Source organism: Cetorhinus maximus, chromosome 21 (assembly GCF_964194155.1).
Source record: "Cetorhinus maximus chromosome 21, sCetMax3.hap1.1, whole genome shotgun sequence".
In the NCBI taxonomy this organism is placed as follows: domain Eukaryota; kingdom Metazoa; phylum Chordata; class Chondrichthyes; order Lamniformes; family Cetorhinidae; genus Cetorhinus; species Cetorhinus maximus.
In genome coordinates, this window is record NC_135899.1 from 6,037,609 (window position 1) to 6,055,997 (window position 18,389).

An 18,389-nucleotide genomic window follows, 5' to 3' on the forward strand; every position below is an offset into this window, starting at 1 on the left:
AAAATCTTTCCCGCCGAACATCTCACGACTGACTACAAAGGGAGCCAACGTGACTCTGTTATTGGTATTAAGATCATGTGATCTTCCTTGACAACATTCTTCTTAAAGGTATATTACACCTTATGTTACCACAGAAACATCATGTTGCAGTATCACCAGGGGCCATTAGGTGGTGCCGCTGCACGGTTGATTGATCTTTGTATAGCTCAACATCACCATTTTCTGGCTGCAATTTGCACTACAATGAAATGAAATGAAGTATTTGGATGTGCATTTGCGATGCCATGGCAGACAAGGCTATGGGCCTAGTGCTGGAAAATGGGATTAGAATAGTTAGGTACTTGTTTGACCGGCGCTGACTCGATGGACCGAAGGGCCTTTTTCTGTGCTGTAGACCACTAATGACTCTATGCAAAGGAAAGTTAAACAATGTGGGAGGAATTTTCACTTTGGTCACAGTACACAAAATAGCGTTCGTGGATCAGCCACGTGTTTTACACCCAGCATTGCAGTAAACATGTGATTTCTGCTCTTTAAAACCAGGATTTCTAAACTCCCCGCATCCTTGATGAAGCTAATTTGTGTATTTGTCATTACTCATGATATGAGGTGCTGAATACCTGAGGAATCTTCTCATTTTCACAATACAATATCAACCTGATTTTTTTAATACAAGTAACAGTGGGAGTGATGGGAAAAGGCTGATGGAGCTCTTGCCGGATCCACACATTTCCCTGAAGAATATTAGAAAAATATCAAACAATATTTTCATCCTATAACATTTCAGGGACATTGAGCAGAGATAATGATTAGGGAACAGCTTTGAGCACCTCTGCTCTGCTCTGCCAGTGTGATCCTCTCAGTTGGAAGGTGGAACATGGCAGGAAGTGTTGGAGTTATCAAGTGTGTAGGTGATAGTGGCAGGGGTAAGGCACTGGGTGTGAGCTAGGTGCGGGTGGTGATGGGTGATGTTCCAGAGAGTCATAAGTGAAATAAAGGGAAAGTGGGGAAACGGGAGACAGAGGAGCAGAGAGGGAAAGGGGTAGATGATCGGATTGGTCCTTTAGGGTGTGAGGAAGGAGTGTGTCAGTATTAAACTGAGAGGGAGTGTGGAAAGAGAGTCTCAGCATGAACTCTGGGGAAAGGGTCAGCTTGAAGTGAGGGAGTTGAAGAGAGAAATATGTAAATTCCCAAAGGCCATGGAAATGCAGTATTGTCACCCTTCAATATCTGGATTTCACTCTCAGGTTTTCATGTTCTGGGTGCAGAGTGAGAAATGGAAACACAGAAGAAATCCCAGCTACAAACTGGGAAACAGGTGAAGAGATGGAGGATGGGACTGGGTGGTTTCACTGACTGAAGCAGGGAGTAAATGAAGGAAGGAGAGAGACAAGATATTTAATTTATATTTTATTTTAATCCTCTGACTTTTATATTTGTATTGGTTTTATTTACAGTCTGATTGGGATTTTACAATTTGGAAATTAAATGACACTTTTAGTAACAACCTGTTGTCAATGGTGGTTTCTAACCCCCAGCCCATGACCTCTGACCCTAACCAGGCGGTTAGGTCATTGTGAGGTCAGGGATGATGTAGACCCCCCCCCCAGAGGCCCCGCCCCTTTCCCGGATCCAGTCAGAACCGGAGCAGATTCTCAGAAACTGGTTTTCATCCCGAGTCCAGAAGAAAGGATAAAGTTTCTCAGTGAATTTATTCCCAGTGAAGCTGTGGAGATGGGACTTGGTGTCCGCGCTGTAAAATGAAACTGTCCCAGACTCAAAACTGAGATAAACTCCCACCTTCCCGGGGATCTGACCGACAGGGAGACGGGATCCAGGAGAGGAGTTTATATAAAACTGATCCCCAACCCGCCCAATGGTCCAGAATCCAGTCTCCGGGATCAGACTGACCCCGTCCTTCCTCTCCACAGACTCTGCGGCTACTCCCAGAATCCAGCACCGATTCCCCTTCACCTCCACCTCCCAGTAATGTCTCCCCGATGTGAATCCCTCTGATCCCAGGGCACAGGGACAGTCTATAAACCTCTTCCCGGTGTCAGGGAGACTCCACCGGGTCCGGGTCCATTTCAAACTCTTCAGATCCTCAGACACCTCGAGCCGGGGATTCGCTGTTTCCACATCCAGGGTCACAGAGACTGGGAGAGAAAAGCAGAGAATTAGAGACTCGCTGGGGATCGGGGGGAGAGACTCGCTGGGGATCGGGGGAGAGACTCACTGGGGATCGGGGGAGAGACTCGCTGGGGATCGGGGGAGAGACTCACTGGGGATCGGGGGAGAGACTCGCTGGGGATCGGGGGAGAGACTCACTGGGGATCGGGGGAGAGACTCGCTGGGGATCGGGGGAGAGACTCGCTGGGGATCGGGGGGAGACACTCGCTGGGGATCGGGGGAGAGACTCGCTGGGGATCGGGGGAGAGAATCGCTGGGGATCGGGGGAGAGACTCGCTGGGGGGGGATCGGGGGAGAGACTCGCTGGGGATCGGGGGAGAGAATCGCTGGGGATCGGGGGGAGAGACTCACTGGGGATCGGGGGGTATGTGTGTGTGGATGTGTTTGTGTGTGTGGATGGGCAGGTGTGTGAGTGTGAGTACTACGTTTATGTGTATAGGAATAGTTGCCTGTGTGTGTGCCTGTGTGTGAGATTATGGGGTGAAAGTTACCCACAAATTACTGCAACAAATTCCCCACAAGCATGGAGATATTTTACAGAACAGATGGGAAAGTGTTTTGATGGATGGGACACTGACACCAGCACTGGGGACGGAGGAAGCTGTACCATTGGGACAGCATTCACCTGAACTGCACAGGGACCAGGCTCCTGGTGAATTGTACAAATCGGGCTGCAATGAGAACTTTGGAGGTCTTGTGGCGCAGTGGGCAGTGTCCTTGCCTCTGAGCCGTAAACTCCAGGTTCAAGTCCCACTCCAGGACTTGATGGCCAAGGAATGTGTGTTTGCAACATGGCCAAAGAGGTTGAGAATCAACTTGTAAATCCTGCAAATGGCAGGTGGTAAAAGTGGGAGAGATTCTATGTGATAGAATTAAAATTGGAGCCTTGACCATTACTATTTACAGTCTATTTACAGTTCCAGACTATAACATGAATGGAGAAGAGCATGTTGCCAAAGCAACTTAGCCTCCTTGGGCCCTAGTTGGCTGGATGACTGGTGTGGGTCAGATTGGTGTCAACTGCATGGTGATCAATCCTCATTCCGGTGGGATGGATTTGGGACCTGCATTCTTGCCCTCCGTGTGGTGGAGGTTGCGGTGCTGGGGTCAGACCTGCCTTTGGGCAGAGAACTGAAGAAGAGGATGACACAAAAATGGTGGGGCGGTAAATAGTGAGGAGGATAGCCTTAGATTACAGAAGGATATTGATAGGCTGATCAATGACAAAATGGAATTTAATCCGGATAAATGTGAGGTGGTGCACTTGGGCAGGACAATCAAGGCACGGGAATACACGGTGAATGGTAGGACCCTTGGAAGCACCGAGGATCAGAGGGACCTTGGTGTGCATGTCCACCGGTCCCTTAATGTAGCGGAACAGGTAGATAAGGTGGTTAAGACGGCACATGGGATACTTGCCTTTATTAACTGAGGCATAGGATATAAGAGCAGGGAGGTTATGCTGGAACTGTACAAAACGCTGGTTAGGCCACAGCTAGAGTATTGCGTGTAGTTCTGGAATCCGCATGATAGGAAAGATGTGATTTCACTAGAGAGAGTGCAGAGGAGATATACCAGGATGTTGCCTGGGCTGGAGAGTTTTAGTTTTGAGGAAAGATTGGATAGACTGATGTTATTTTCGAGTGGAGCAGAGGAGGTTGAGGGGAACATGTTTGAGGTGTATAAAATTATGAGGGGCATAGATAGTGGAGACAGGAAGGAACTTTTCCCCTTGGTGGAGGGATCAATAACCAGGGGGCATCGATTTAAGGTAATGGGCAGGTGGTTTAGAGGGGATGTGAGTAAGAAGTTTTTCACCCAGAGGGTGGTGGGAATCTGGAATTCACTGCCTGAAAGGGTGGTAGAGGTAGAAACCCTCATAACATTTAAGAAGTATTTGGATGTGCACTTGCAATGCCATTGCATACAAGGCTTTTGGCCTAGTGCAGGAAAATGGGATTAGAATAGTTAGATACTTGTTTGACTGGCGCAAACTTGATGGGCCAAAGGGCCTTTTCCTGTGCTGTAGACCTTAATAACTCTATGGCCAGATTTTTCGACTCAGTGAGCGGGGGTGCTTGGCGTAAAATGACATGGGGTGACGTCGGGCGTGCGTCCCGACATCACCGCGTGTTATTTTGATTTTAAATTCGGTCGGCGCGCAGCCGACTCGGCTGCACACCCGCCGAACTGTCAAAGGCCTATTAAGGCCATTTAAAAACTAATTAAACCAATAAACTGAGCTGCGTCCAACCATTAGGTTGGCGGGCAGGCGAAGAGTCCAGGCTGCCTTCGCATTTTTCATGGAACCTCCTCCATGGGCGGGATGAGGTTTCACAAAGTTTTTATAAATTGAATATAAATTTTTATAAAAATTCATTGACCTGTCCCAGCTCATGTGACTCTGTCACATGAGGGGGCATGTCTTAAAATTTTTTTTCTTTAATTACCTTTTTAAAACTTAAACCAATCTCCCTGAGGCACCTCTGCTCTTTCGCGCACCGGCCCGGACTCAGGGAATCCCCCTGCCCGCACAGGGAGTGCTCAGCGCTTCCGGGCGCACTGCACGCTGGGTGAGTCTTAATTGGCCCAGCCACGTAAAATGGCGGCACGGACCCAATCGGGGGCCGCCAATCGGGTTCACACCTGCCCCCGCCCGCCCCTGCACAACCACCCCCCCCACCCCCCACCTAATGGAGGGAACATTCCCACCCATGACCCTATGAGGACTGAGAGCTTTAAACTAAATAGTGTTGGGTGGCAGTGTTCACAAAAGTTTAAAAGGAAGGACAAGGCAATGGTGCAGAGTAATGAGAACAAGATTGTGACAGGAAGGGACAGAGATACAAACATAAGAGTGCAACAGTACATAAGGTCAGTGTCAGGAAAATCATAAAAATACAAAATGAAAGGCCCTTTGCACACAGCTTTCATAAGATGATGGATCAATTGATAACATAAATAGGAATAAATGAGTGTGGTATGACCTCCATTACAGAGACATGGCTGCAAAGTGACTGCAGCTGGGACCTGAATATTCAAGGATATTTGACATTTTGGAAGGACAGGAAGTAAGGAAAGGAGGTGGGGTAGCTCTGATAATAAAGGATGAGATCAGTGCAGTATTGAGAAATGACCCACGTTCAGAGAATCAAAATGTCGCATTAGTTTGGGTGGAGATAAGAAATAGTAAAGGAAAGAAGTTACTGGTGGAATGCTTCTCGGCCTCCTGAAGGTAGCTACACTGTAGGATTGAGTATCAATCAATAAATAATGGGGACGTGGAAGAAAGGAATGGCAATAAACGTGGGAGGTTTTCATCTTCAAATAGATTGGACAGTGGTAGACTGGAGCATGAGTTTCTGCTGTATTTGAGAATGTTTCTTTGAACAATATTTTTTGGACTCAACTATGGCACAGGCTATTTTAGACGTGGTAATAAGTATTTAGACAGGATTAATTAATGACATCAAAGGATCATTTTGGTAAGAGTGATCATAACATGACAAAATTTCACATTCATGGTGAGGAATGTAGATCAAAGCTAGAGTTCTAAACTTAAATAAAAACAATCACTAGGTTACGAAGACAGAGTTGGCGAAGGTGGAATGGAAAAATAGGTTAAAAGTAAGACAGTAGATAAGCAGTGGCAGATATTTAATGATATATTTCATAACTCTCAACAAACTATTATTCCACTGAGAAAGAAAGAGTCCAGTGAAAGCATACACTGTTCGTGGATACAAATACAAGTTCAGGATGGTAACAAATTGAACGAAAAGACCTACAGTGCTGCAAAGATTAGTGGTAGCCCAGGATATTGGGAATGTTTTAGAAACCAGCAAAGGATAATGAAAACAGTAATAAAGAGGGAGAAATTAGAGTGTGAGAGAAAAACCACCAAGGAATATGAAATCAAACGGTGAAAGTTGCTACAATGATATAAAAAGGGAGAGAGTAGCTATGGTGAGGGTTGCTCCCTTAGAGGGTAAATCTAGGGAATGAATCATGGGAAACAAGGAAATAGCAGATACTTTGAACAAGTATTTTGTGTCTGTCTTCATAGTAGAAGACAAAAAAGCATCCCAAAAATAGCAGAAAACCCGCAGGTAAAGGGAGCAAGGATCTTAAAACAATCACAATCACTAGAGATAAAGTACTAGGTAAGCTATTGGGACTAAAAGGCTGACAGGTCCCCTGGAACTGAGGGCTTCATCCTAGCATTTTAAAGGAAGTAGCTGCAAAGATAGTGGATGCATTGATTTCAATCTTCCAAAATTTCCAAGATTGTGGAAAGGTCCCAATGTATTGGAAAACTACAAATGTAACATCACCATTCAAGAAAGGAGGGTGACAGAAAGCAGGAGACTATAGGTCAGTTAGTCCAAGTTCTCTCATTGGGAAAATGCCAGAATCCATTATTAAGGAGGTAATAGCAGGACATTTAGAGAATTATAACACAATCAGGCAGAGTCAACATGGTTTTGTGAAAAGGAAAATGTGTTAAACAAATCTACTGCAATACTTTGGGAGTGTAACAAGGGAAACAAATAGTAGTATAATTTGCTTTCCAAAAGGTATTTGATAAGGTGCACAAAATTAGAGCACATGGTGTTGTGCATGAGATATTAGAATGGATAGAGGATTAGCTAACTAACAGGAAACAGAGAGTCAGGATAAATCGGTCATTTTCAGGCTGGCAAACTGTAACTAATGGAGAATCACAGGGATCAGTGCTGGGCCTAAAATATTTATAATCTACTTTAATGACTTGGATGAAGTGACTGACTGTATTGTTGTCAAATTTGCTGATGATACAAGGATAAGTAGGAAAGCAAGCTGTGAGGAGGATACAAAGTTTGCAAAAGGACATATAGACAGATTTAAAATGTAAAAATATGGCAGATGGAGTACAATGTGGAAAATGTGAGGTCATCCTCTTTGACAGGAAGAATAGAAATGTAAAATATTATTTACATGGAGAGAGACTGCACAATGCTGCACCACAGAGGGATCTGAGTGTCCTTGTATATGAATCAGAAAAAGTTAGCATGCGGGTACAGCAAGAAATTAAGAAGGCAAATGGAATGTTGGTCTTTACTAAAGGGGATTGGAGTATAAAGATATGGAAATTTTGCTACAATTGGTGGCATTGGTGACACTGCACCTGGAGTACTGTGTAAAGTTTTGGTCTCATTACTTAATTAAGAATATATTTATATTAGAAGTGGTTCAGAAATGTTTACTAAGCTGATTCCTGGGATGAAGGGGTTGTCTTCTGAGGAAACCATGAGCAGGGTGGGCCAATACCTTTGGAGTTTAGAAGAATCTGGGTTGAAGTTATTGGAAAGTCTAACATTCTAAGGGGATTTGAAAGGGTCGATGCTGAGAGGATGTTTCCCCTCATGGGAAAATCTAGAACCAGCTCGCAGAGTTTAAAAATAAGGGGTCTCCCATTTAAGATGGAGGTGAGGAGGAGTTTCTTTTGGATCGGATGCATCCCAGGATACTGATGGAAGAAAAGGTGGTAATTGTGGATCCTCTGCCCACAATCTTCCAATCCTCCTGGGATCAAGGGGAGGTACGAGAGGACTGCAGGATTGCAAATGTTATGCACTGTTTTAAAAAAGAGGAGAGGGATAAACCCGGCAATTGCAGGCAAGTCAATCCATCATCAGAGGTGGGGAAACTTGTAGAGACAATTTTCTGAGAGAGAATGATTCGGCCTTTCTAAAAGTGTGGGACTAAAAATAAAACAAATAAACACACAAATAAATAATAAAGTCAGTATGAATTTGATAAAGGCAAATGCCTTGACTGAGTTTTTGATGAAGTACTGAAGAGATTTGATGAGGGGAGCGTGATCGATGTCAACTTACAGAAGACATTTCACAATGCCCCACATGAGGCTTGTCAGCAATATTAAAACTCATGGAATTAAAGGGAATGGATATAAATTTCACTAAGAGACAGAAAGCAGAGAATAGTGGTGAATAGTTGTTTTTCAGACAGGAGGGAAGTATACAGTGGTGTTCCCCAGGAGTTGGTATTAGGTTCATTGATTTTATTGATATATATGCTAATGGACAGAACTTGGGGTATTCCGGGCCCAATTTAAAAGTTTGAAGATGGTTCAAAACTCACAAATGTAGTAAACAATGAAAAGGAAAGTAACAGACTTTAGGAAGAAAGAGACAGACAGTGAAATGGCAGACACAGGGCAGATGAAATTTAACACAGACGTGTGAAGTGATACATTTTGGTTGGAAAAATGAGAAGAGGCAATATGAATAAAGTGGTACAATTTTAAAGGAGGTGCAGGAACAAAGAGACCTGGGTGTATACACTCAAATCTCTAAAGGTGCTGGGATACGTTCAGACGACTGTTAATAAAAACTTGGCTTTATTAATAGGGAATAGAGTAAAAAACAAGCAGGTTATCCTAAAATTGGTTAGGCCTCAACTGAAGCACTGTGTTCAATTCTGAACATCACTCTTTAGGAAGAATGTCAAGGCCTTGGAGAGGGTGCAGAGGAGACTGACGAGAATGTTCCAATAATGAGGGCCTTCAGTTATGTGGACAGATGGAGAAACTGAGGTTGTTCTCCTTAACCAGAGAATATTAAGAGAAGATTTGATAGAAGAGCTCAAAATCATGAATACTTTTGATAGAATAAATGAGGAGAAACTGTTTCTGTGGGGAGAAGGTTTGGTAACCAGAGGACGCTGGTTTAAGGTGATTGACAGAAGAAGCAGAGGCGATATGAGGAAATATTTTACTTTTACGCAGAGAGTTGTGACCTGGAATACACTGTTTGAAATTATAGTGGAAACAGATTCAACAGGAACATTGCAAAGAGAATTGGATTAAATACTTGCAAGGAAAAGTTGATAGGACTATGGGGATGATGGAACTATATATAGAGCTGGTTAGGCCACAGCTGGAATTTTATGCACAGTTCTGGTCACCATGTTACAGGAAGGACATAATTACTCTGGAGAGTGTGCAGACGAGATTTACCAGAACGTTGCCAGGGTTTGAAAATTGCAGCCAAGAAGAGAGATTGGGTAGGCTAGGGTTGCTTTCCTTAGAACAGAAGAGGATAAGGAGTGATCTGATTTGAGGTGTACAAAATTATTAGGGCCCTAGATAGTGTAGACAGGAAAGGCTTGAAAGACCCAGGTTGAGAGGTCATTTACCAGGGGGTATAGATTTAAGGTGATTAGTCGAAGGATTAGAGGGGACATGAGGAAAAACTTTTTCACCCAGAGGGTGGTGGGCATCTGGAATTCACTGTCTAAGTTGGGGGTTGAGGCTGAAATGCTCAACTCATTTAAAAGGTATCTGGATCTGCATCTGAAGTGCTGTAACCTGCAAGGCTACGGACCAGATGCTGGAAGGTGGGATTATAATGAGCGGGTAGTTTTTTTTCTCTTTTTTGGTCGGCACAGACAGGATGGGCTGAATGGCCTCTTTCTGCACCGAATCTTTTCTAGGGTTCCAAGGGAAAGAGCAGGGAAGTGGATGATTGGATAACTCTATCAAAGAGACAGCACAGGAGCAATGTGCCGAATGATCTCCGCCTTCTGCGCTACAACTTTCTATGGTCACAAAGAATAAACATTTTTATTAAGAGTATCTAGTTCTGTATCTGTGAGTAATTTGATTGGAAATCCCTGAAAATATCATAAAAATGAACTAAAACATTGATTAGTTTCACTGGTTTACACTCATCACTTCCTTAGCAAATTAAATTTTTTTAATATTTAGAGGTTTTAAACCTGCCTATCAGTGCCTGTACATCTATAAATTTGAAGGGCCTCCTCAAACATGCACCAAGCTCATTATTCTGATCTGGGATCAAGGCCAGATTTGTGCGTAGGGCCAGTTCCCAGCACAATCATTTTCAAACCATCATTCAAGATGGCGGCACTCCAGTTAGACAGCCCACCCCCTCCAAAATGAAAAAAGCACCTGCATAGCAAGCTTCCCAAGCTTCCTCCTGCTTGACATTTTGACAACTGGACAAAGCAAACTGACATCACCATGTATACAGATCATCAATAAAATCATATCCATGAATTGCAACAAATATATTCTTAATAACCTTTGACAGCACCTTAGGCTACACCTTCCAAACCCACGACCATTATCATCTAGAAGGACAAGGGCAGCAGACACATGGGAACACCACCACCTGGAAGTTCCCCTACAAGCCACATGCCATCCTGCCCTTCCTTCACTGATGCTGGGTCAAAATCATGGAAGACCCTTCCTAACAGCATTGTACGTGGACCAACTCCATATGGACCTCAATGGTTCAAGAAGGAAGCTCACCATTACCTTCTCAAGGGCAATTAGTGATGGGCAATATTTGCTGGCCTAGCCAGCGACACCCACATCCCATGAATGAATAAAAAAACATTTGAGACTAGCTTTATGTTCCCAATTCATTCATTGAAATTAAACTCCACCAGCTGGCATGGTGGGATTTGAACCCATGTCCTCACAGAATTCAAATGGACTTGAGGATTACTAGTCCCATGAAATGACCACTACACTACCAATCCCACTGCTGCGACTGCTGTACTTAGATCTCCAGAAGGCATTTGACAAGGTGTTTCAAAGGTTACTGTACAAGATGAGACTACATGGTGTTGGGGATAACATATTGGCATGGATAAAGGATTGGTGTGCTCACAGGAAACAGAAAATAGACATAAATGGGTCATTTTCAGGTTGGCAAGATGTAACGAATGGAGTGCCACAGGGATCAGTGCTGAGGCCTCAACTATTTACAATCTATATCAATGACTTGGATGATGAAACTGAAGGTGTGGCTGCCAAATTTGCTTATGACACAAAGATAGGGAGGAAAGTAAGCTGTGAAGAGGACATAAGAAATCTACAAAAGGATCCATATCAGTGATTTGGCAAAAATTTAGTAAATGGAGCACAATGTGGGAAAATGTGAATTTGTACATTTTGACTGGAAGAATAGAAAAGCAGCATATTATTTAAATGAAGAAAGATTGCAGAATTCTGAAGTACGGAGGGATCTGGGTGTCCTGGTACATGAATCACAAAACATTAGTATGCAGGTACAGCAAGTGATTAGATGGCAAATGGAATGTTGTTTATTGCAAGGGGAATGGAATATAAAAGTGGGGATGTTATACTGCAATTGTGCAGGGCATTGGTGAAACCATACCAGTGTGCTGTGTACAGTTTTAGTCTCCTTATTTAAGAAAAGACATAATTGCAATAGAAGCAGTTCAGAGAAGGATCATCTGACTGATTCCTGGGATTGTGGAGTAGGTTCAGGGGTGCAAGGTGGTTATCATATGAGGAAAGTTTGTACAGGTAGGGCCTATATTCATTGGGATTTCGAAGAATGAGAGGTTATCTTATTGAAACATATAAAATCCTGAGGGAACTTGACAGGGTGGATGTGGAAAGGCCAATTCCTCTTGTGAGAGAGACTAGAACTGAGGCACGCAGTTGAAGGATAAGGGGTCTCCAATTTAAGATGGAGATCTGATCCGCAGAGAGCAGCGGAGGCAGGGTCATTGAATATTTTTAAGGCAGAGGTAGATAGATTCTTGACTAACAAGGGAGTCAAAAAGGGTAGACAGGAAAGGAGAGTTGAGGCCATGATCTTATTAAATGGCAAAGCAGGTTCCATGGGCCAAATGGCCTACTCCTGCTCCTAACTCGTATGTTAGTATGCATGTAACTTTCACCCTCATTTTACATTTCTGGTCGATCACTAACAATTCCCTTCTCTTCCTTGACTTCTCTGTCTCCATTTCTGGGAATAAGATAACCCCTAATATTCACGACAAGCCCATTGACTCCCACAGCTAACTTGATTACACTCCCTCAAACCCTGTTTGCTGTATAACTCTACTCCAGTATCCCAGTTACTCCGTCTCTATTACATCTGTTTGGACCTTGAGTGCTAGGACTCCTGATTTGTCTGCCTTTTTCCTCAGCGGAGGACTCTTCCCACCATGGTTGACATGATCCTCCACCGTGACCGAACTATTTTGCACCCTTCTGCTCTCACCCCTTCCCCTCCCACTCAGAACTATCATAAGGTTCCCAATGTCCTCACCGTCCACCCACAAACTTCTGTATTCAGTGGATCATCCTCTGCCATTTCACCCGCTTTCAGCCTGATTCCATCACCAAACACGTCATCCCCTGCCCTCCCCTTTCAGGATTCTGAAGACATCGCTCCCTCTGTGATACACTGATCCACTCCTCAGTCACCCCCAATACCCCCTCCCTTTCCTACAGCATCTTTCCATACAAGCACAGGAGATGCAATACCTGCCATTTCACCTCCTCTATTCTCATCATCCAAGGCTCCAAACACTCCTACCAAGTGAAAGTGATTTACGTATGCTTCTTACAATACAGTATTCAGTCCACAAACATGACCCCGAGCTTCCTGTCGCTTGACATTTTGCTCCCACTCTGACCTTTCCATCCGCGGCCTCCTGCAGTGTTGTAATTTATCTCAAGAGAAGTTTGAGGAACAGCAGCTTATCATTCGACTCAGCACTCTGCAGCCTTCTCACCTCAACACTGAATTCAACAATTTTAGATGAGATCCTCTGCCTACATTTTGTTTTGGGTTCTCTATCTCCGGTGTGTTTTTTACATTTCTTTCTTTATTTCATTACTTTTCATCCAGACCGCTGCTGTCCAGCCATTCACACATCATCTAGCCACAAATGTTGATTCTTTATGTTACCCATTACCACTCCCTCTGGCTTTTGTACGCTGAGACTTGTCATTTAATCTCTGCTGTCCTCCACCCTATCACAAACCTTGCCTTTTGACATTGTTAAGCCCCAAACCACCCCTTTTAGCTTTCTTTACATTCCTAATTTTCTTCAGTTCTGAATCATTGATCTGAAATGTTAACACTGTTCTTCTCTCCAAAGATACTACCTGGCCTGCTGAGCATTGCCATCATTTTATGTTTTACAGTCAGATTTCCATCACCTGCAATATTTTACTTTTGGCAAAGTCATCACGTGGTTGCAACAAATAATTGCCCTTCACAAGGGCACTTAGGGATGGGCAATAAACGCTGGCCTCGCCAGCAATGCCAACATCCCATGGATGAATAAAAAATAGAGGAATTCCAATCCTGATTGACGGAGCTGTCTCCCTTCCCACTGAAACCCCTATACCATGTGATGGAGACAGGGATCCAGACTCCCTTAGACACTGTCACATTAATGCATATGGACAGAACGAACTTTACCCCTGGTCATCAAAAAAACCCGAATCTCTTCTTCAATGCCAACTGGAAAATTTAGATCAAGCTCTCAACACCAAGGTATTTCCATTCTGGTCCGAGGCAACAAACAATATTTGATACAGGGACACGTGTGGAGTCGGTTATTCAATATAATACTCCACAGTCAAACCTCTACCTTCATACTCTCCCTGGATGTATAAAAAATATACACCTAGAGTGAGTGCAATGTTTCCTCAAGGCAATTGAGAAAATAGGCTTTCCTGGCACTTTCAGGAAATGGATTGCAATCCTGTGCTTGCTCTCCAGGACCACAGTGAACACCAGCTGACTCCATACCCCTCACCACTCCCCCTCCCTCAACCGGCAGACAAAGCCTCATTCCCAGGCTTTCTGTCCTGACCTTGTTCATGGATATGAGTTTGGTAAACAGGAGGATGAGTATTGCAGAGGAGGAAAGATTCAGCTGGGAATAGTGAGGTTTCCACTTGCTGAAGCTTGTAAAGTATCGATGGGTTCTGGAGACTGCGCTTCATCTGACAGTTCCTGTATTGGTGATGTTCAGGGAGCTAACAGTTCCAGCTGATCAGTTGAAGGTGATCCTCTTTAGAAAGTGGACTAAGTGCATGAATCAGACTTTAATTCCATTCAGGGACATCTTTAACCATGTTCCTTTATAACTAACACTTAAAGATACTGGGCAGAATTTAATGCCCTGCTCAGTGGCAAGTTTGGCGGTGGGGCCATTTAATCAGGGAGTGTGTTGGGTTACGACCCTGTCACCTTCCAGCCTCTTCCCCAATTAAGTCCAAGATGGAAAGGTCTGTCGGTGGCCTTCCCGACCAGCTGCCAGTTGACGGCCCAAGTGGATAATTATTGCCCACATTAGGGCCTGATCCTGCCACCACTGACATTGACCCAGCAGCGGGCGGGGCTAATCACCATGTGAGCAGCACGGCAACGAGCCGGTGTGGGGTTTCTTACTATCTCCCGTGGGTTCTGGCATTCAAGTGCCTGATCGAGGGACCCAGCATCGGTAAGGGGAACTGAGACCCCATTGCGCCATTGCGACCAAACTCCCTCCCCCGTGAAGCCTCTCCAGCCATCACTGACCTGTCTGCTGGGCTCCATCCTTGATCCTAGGCCTCAGGCTGGTGTCGTACTGGCAGCAGACACTGCCCCTCTGACTGGCCGTCAGCACTCAGCGGGTGTGATTCCGCCCCCATGGTCCTTGATCTGGGGGAAGGCCCACTGCTGTGCTGTCAAATGTCTGAGTGGCTTTTGATGTGACTGGCCTTCCCTAAAAGAGGCAGCACGAGGCTCTCCCTGACATTCCACCCTGAGGCTGAGACCCCCATTAAATACCACCCACTATCTATGATATTTGTATACACAATGATTCAAATTATAGGATATAAATCAGGATAAAGGAAATTATGAGTTTTACCAGGGTTAATGGCATCCAGCATTTCTCTCCACACAGGGAACGGTAAAGGTCCGTTGAATTTTTCGATGGGCAGGGCATCATCTGCTAGTGACAGCTCATTATCATCACTGCTAATTCTGTAAATATTAAACAGTTGATTACAAATTAACCAAAATCACTTTCCTGAGTAATCTTACCAACGTGCAGTGAGTTTCAGTGAAGTTCATGTCCTACCTCCTCTTCCAAGATGCTTCCTCCTGAAATAAACAAAACACAAATCTGAGTTGACGGAGTCTGACTGTCTATATCCAGAAAGCAGGAATTACACTCACATTGTTACAATATGCTCAGAATTGTCAATTCCCCTTACTGCAGACATGGAAGAGAATGAGGATGTTACACAAAGAATATCGGAGCACAAAAGAAAGTTTAAAAAAGATTTACAGACAAGAACAAAGAGGGTGCAATTAACAGCAAAGGTTGATCAACTTTACTCTAGAAAAGAGAAGACATGATAGAGTCCGTTAAAATTATGAAAGGGGTCGACGCGATCGATTCAGTGAATTTGTCCCCATGAGTAGGGAGTTCAATAATAGTGGCTTTAAACATAACATAGTTCCAAATAAATCCAACAGGGAGGTCAGAAGAAACTTCTTTACCAAGAAAGTGATGAGAATCTGGAACTCACTATCACACGGAATCACTGGGTGGAATTTAACGTGGGTATTGATGGTCTTGTCCACCGGCTGCTGAGCTGGCAAGGACCCCACGCCACCTGTTTTTGGGAAGACCTGTCACATTAAATGGCAATCAGGTTCTTCATTGGGCAGCGGTGGGCCTTCCCTGGGATGAAGAAACATAGGGATAAGCGTCCCGCCTACTGAGAGTTGCTGGCCAATCAGAGGCTGGCACCTCTTCATTGCTCAGAAGCACCACTGGGGAGGGACCTGATCCACAGGCGAGTGATGGATGGAATGGGGTCACCGGTTCTGTGTCGCCGGCAAGAGCAGAGTGGGGGAGCTTGGCTGCATGTGCAGTGGGATAGCTCTCAGTGACCCCTACCCACCTCACGATGCTGGGACCCTCAATCAGGCACTGAGTGCTTTTGAATGTGGGATCCCCCCTGAGAAACACAGCAGCAACCCCGACAGGGTTTATTCATTCAGCTTCCATCATAGCGAGTTCCCTGCCTGCTGCTGGGTGAATACCAGTGACAGTGAGGTCAGACCCTTAAGTGGGCATTAATTGTCCACTTAAGGGGCTTAACTGGCAGTGGGAAGGCAGTTCACGAACTTTCCCGATATGAACCTAAATAGGTCAGAAGCTGGGAGGGGGCAGGGTACCCACCACCCATCATCCACCCACGCACCGTCCTATCCCTCCCACCACCAAACTGGCCTCAGTGGGAACACATTAAATTCCGCCCACTGAGGCAAAAATTGCAGATATATTTAAGGGGAAGGACATGAGGGGGAAAGCAGTTTAAGGATATATTGACAGAGGGAATCAAGTAGGATGGGAGGAGGCTCGTGTGGATCATGTTGTGATTGTGCACTTTCACTGAACTAATCTGAAATATAATCCCTCACCTTCAGAAATATAACTCCGTCTTTTTGTTCCAGCTGTTTTTCCAACTTTGAGAGTTTCTCCTGAATAGAATTTAAATTCCCCTGAATTTCACAAAGATTTTCCTCCATTGTTTTTAGAATTTTTCTCTCTTCTTCCCTGAGATCTTGGATTAAACGCTGCTCTTTCTCAGTGAGAATCTGGTGCATTTTAGTGAACTCGGATGTGATGTGGGTCTGCAGACTGCTCGACTGTTTCTAGAAGAAGAAACGTTAAAAATAATATGTTTCTGTAATAAAAACAACAAAATAATGAATTAGATTTGGAAGCTCAGCACAGGGAGACTTTACTCTAATTTGGGAAATCTTCTGTTTCTGCTGCTGCTCCATTTCTAGAACCGCCGATTTCTTCTCTGTGAGAGAATCGAAGGAAGATTTCACCCGATCCTGGGATTGGGAGAGAAAATCAGAAAATAAAAGTGAGACCATGAAAATGTGATCAAATAATCAGGTAATCAAATCTGTTCCCTTTTACCTTGTACATTCCAACAGCTTCTTTGATCGGCATGAAGTTGTGAGATTTGTGTTCCCGCGAATCTCTACAAATCAGACAGATCAATTTCTTGTCCGTTTCACAAAACAGCTTCAGCTCTTCCTCATGTTCCTCACAGTGAAGTTTACTTTCCACCTCTTTCGGATTCAGCTTTAATTTTCGAGCTTTCTCAGCCAAATTCGCTAAGACCCGACTGCCTCTGAGGTTCCTTTCCGGAAACTCCTGTCTACATTCCGGGCAGGAGTTTATCTCCTTTCCCCAACACTGGGTGATACAGGAGCGGCAGAAGTTGTGTCCACAATCCAGTGAAACCGGATCAGTGAAGAAATCAAGACAAATGGGACAAATTGCCTCCTCGGCCAAACTCTCCTCCGGCTGTCTGGAAGCCATGTTCACACTCAGCACTTCCTGACTCAAAGCACTTTCAGTTTCAATGTTCCTGAGCTGGTGAACACATTCAGCTCAGCGACTTCCTGATGAGGTTCACTGCAATTCTAGGGAATTATTATTGTACACTTGTCTATTTCCCATCCAATTTTACACTGGGCGGCCAACCTATATCAGCCATCAGGAGGACCAGAGTGAGAAAGCTGAAGAAGAAAAATTGAACACAGGCGAGGAGGGCGAAAGTCCCGGCAGTGGGAGCGGCTGGAGAGAGAATGGGAGGAGGTGGAGATTGAACCCTGTGAGTAACAGGAATCCTGCTGCTCTCCTTCATATACTCCTGTCTCATAGCAACTGTGACCACCTCTCCAGGAGTGGATGTTGAGGATGTCTTGCTGAAGTTACCACTGGAGAAGTCTGATCCCAAATAGACAACCTGTGGTAAGACACAACATACTCTGAAACCAAGTGACAGATGCCACCTCAACCAGAGGCTATGGATCTCTCCTCAGCTCCCCCCAGACAATTGTCACATCCTGAGTCAAACGGTCTCACAAAACTCTGTCTTTCACACGAGGGTTTCCAATCTCCACTCTCCAAAAACTCGCTTTGGAGTCTTCTCCCAAACCGACACTTTCTCTCAGATGCTTGCCGCAAGGGTTGACCTCCAGGGTTTTGAATTCTCCTTCCAATGTTCCTCATCCCTGGATCAGCACATGCATTCAAGCTTTCTTCCACACATTGTCTCTGACTCAGCCGACAACAGCACCACTGATTCACACGCTCATAGCAAAGAGTGACAGAGCTTCAGATGTTTATTTGAACCTGATGCCTTTTGTAATCTGTTCTCGCTTTAAATCTGCTTTCTGCAGCTTCTGTCCCTTTACATTTGAGCCTTTCTCTCTGCCCTTCACTCTTGACTTCATTAACAGGACTTTTTCCACAATCCTGTCCTTCCTTTGACTGGAATGTCTGCTTGGGACATTCGCCTGTTT

The 18,389-nt window shown here is 44.5% G+C and overlaps 1 protein-coding gene across 1 annotated transcript; it reads right to left on the minus strand.

The window, feature by feature from the left end:
• Nucleotides 1–1,429: 1,429 nt before the first annotated feature.
• LOC144695593 (zinc-binding protein A33-like) lies at nucleotides 1,430–17,545 on the minus strand. The gene is made up of 6 exons (XM_078566489.1): nucleotides 16,993–17,545; nucleotides 16,809–16,904; nucleotides 16,482–16,715; nucleotides 15,127–15,149; nucleotides 14,914–15,029; nucleotides 1,430–2,156 (listed from the first exon to the last, which is right to left on the minus strand). The coding sequence occupies exons 1-6, from the start codon at nucleotides 17,398–17,400 to the stop codon at nucleotides 1,567–1,569; spliced, it is 1,467 nt and encodes a 488-aa protein (XP_078422615.1). The 5' UTR covers nucleotides 17,401–17,545; the 3' UTR covers nucleotides 1,430–1,566.
• Between the last annotated feature and the right edge of the window lie 844 nt (nucleotides 17,546–18,389).

Bases quoted from the DNA above. Each gene is read 5' to 3' on its own strand.
- LOC144695593 (XM_078566489.1), bottom strand. From the start codon at position 17,400: ATGGCTTCCAGACAGCCGGAGGAGAGTTTGGCCGAGGAGGCAATTTGT. The intron at 15,030-15,126 runs GTAGGACATGAA...TAATATTTACAG, and splicing joins GAAGCATCTTGGAAGAGGAG to AATTAGCAGTGATGATAATG. The intron at 2,157-14,913 runs GTAAAACTCATA...TTTCTCTCCCAG, and splicing joins GCTGGATGCCATTAACCCTG to TCTCTGTGACCCTGGATGTG.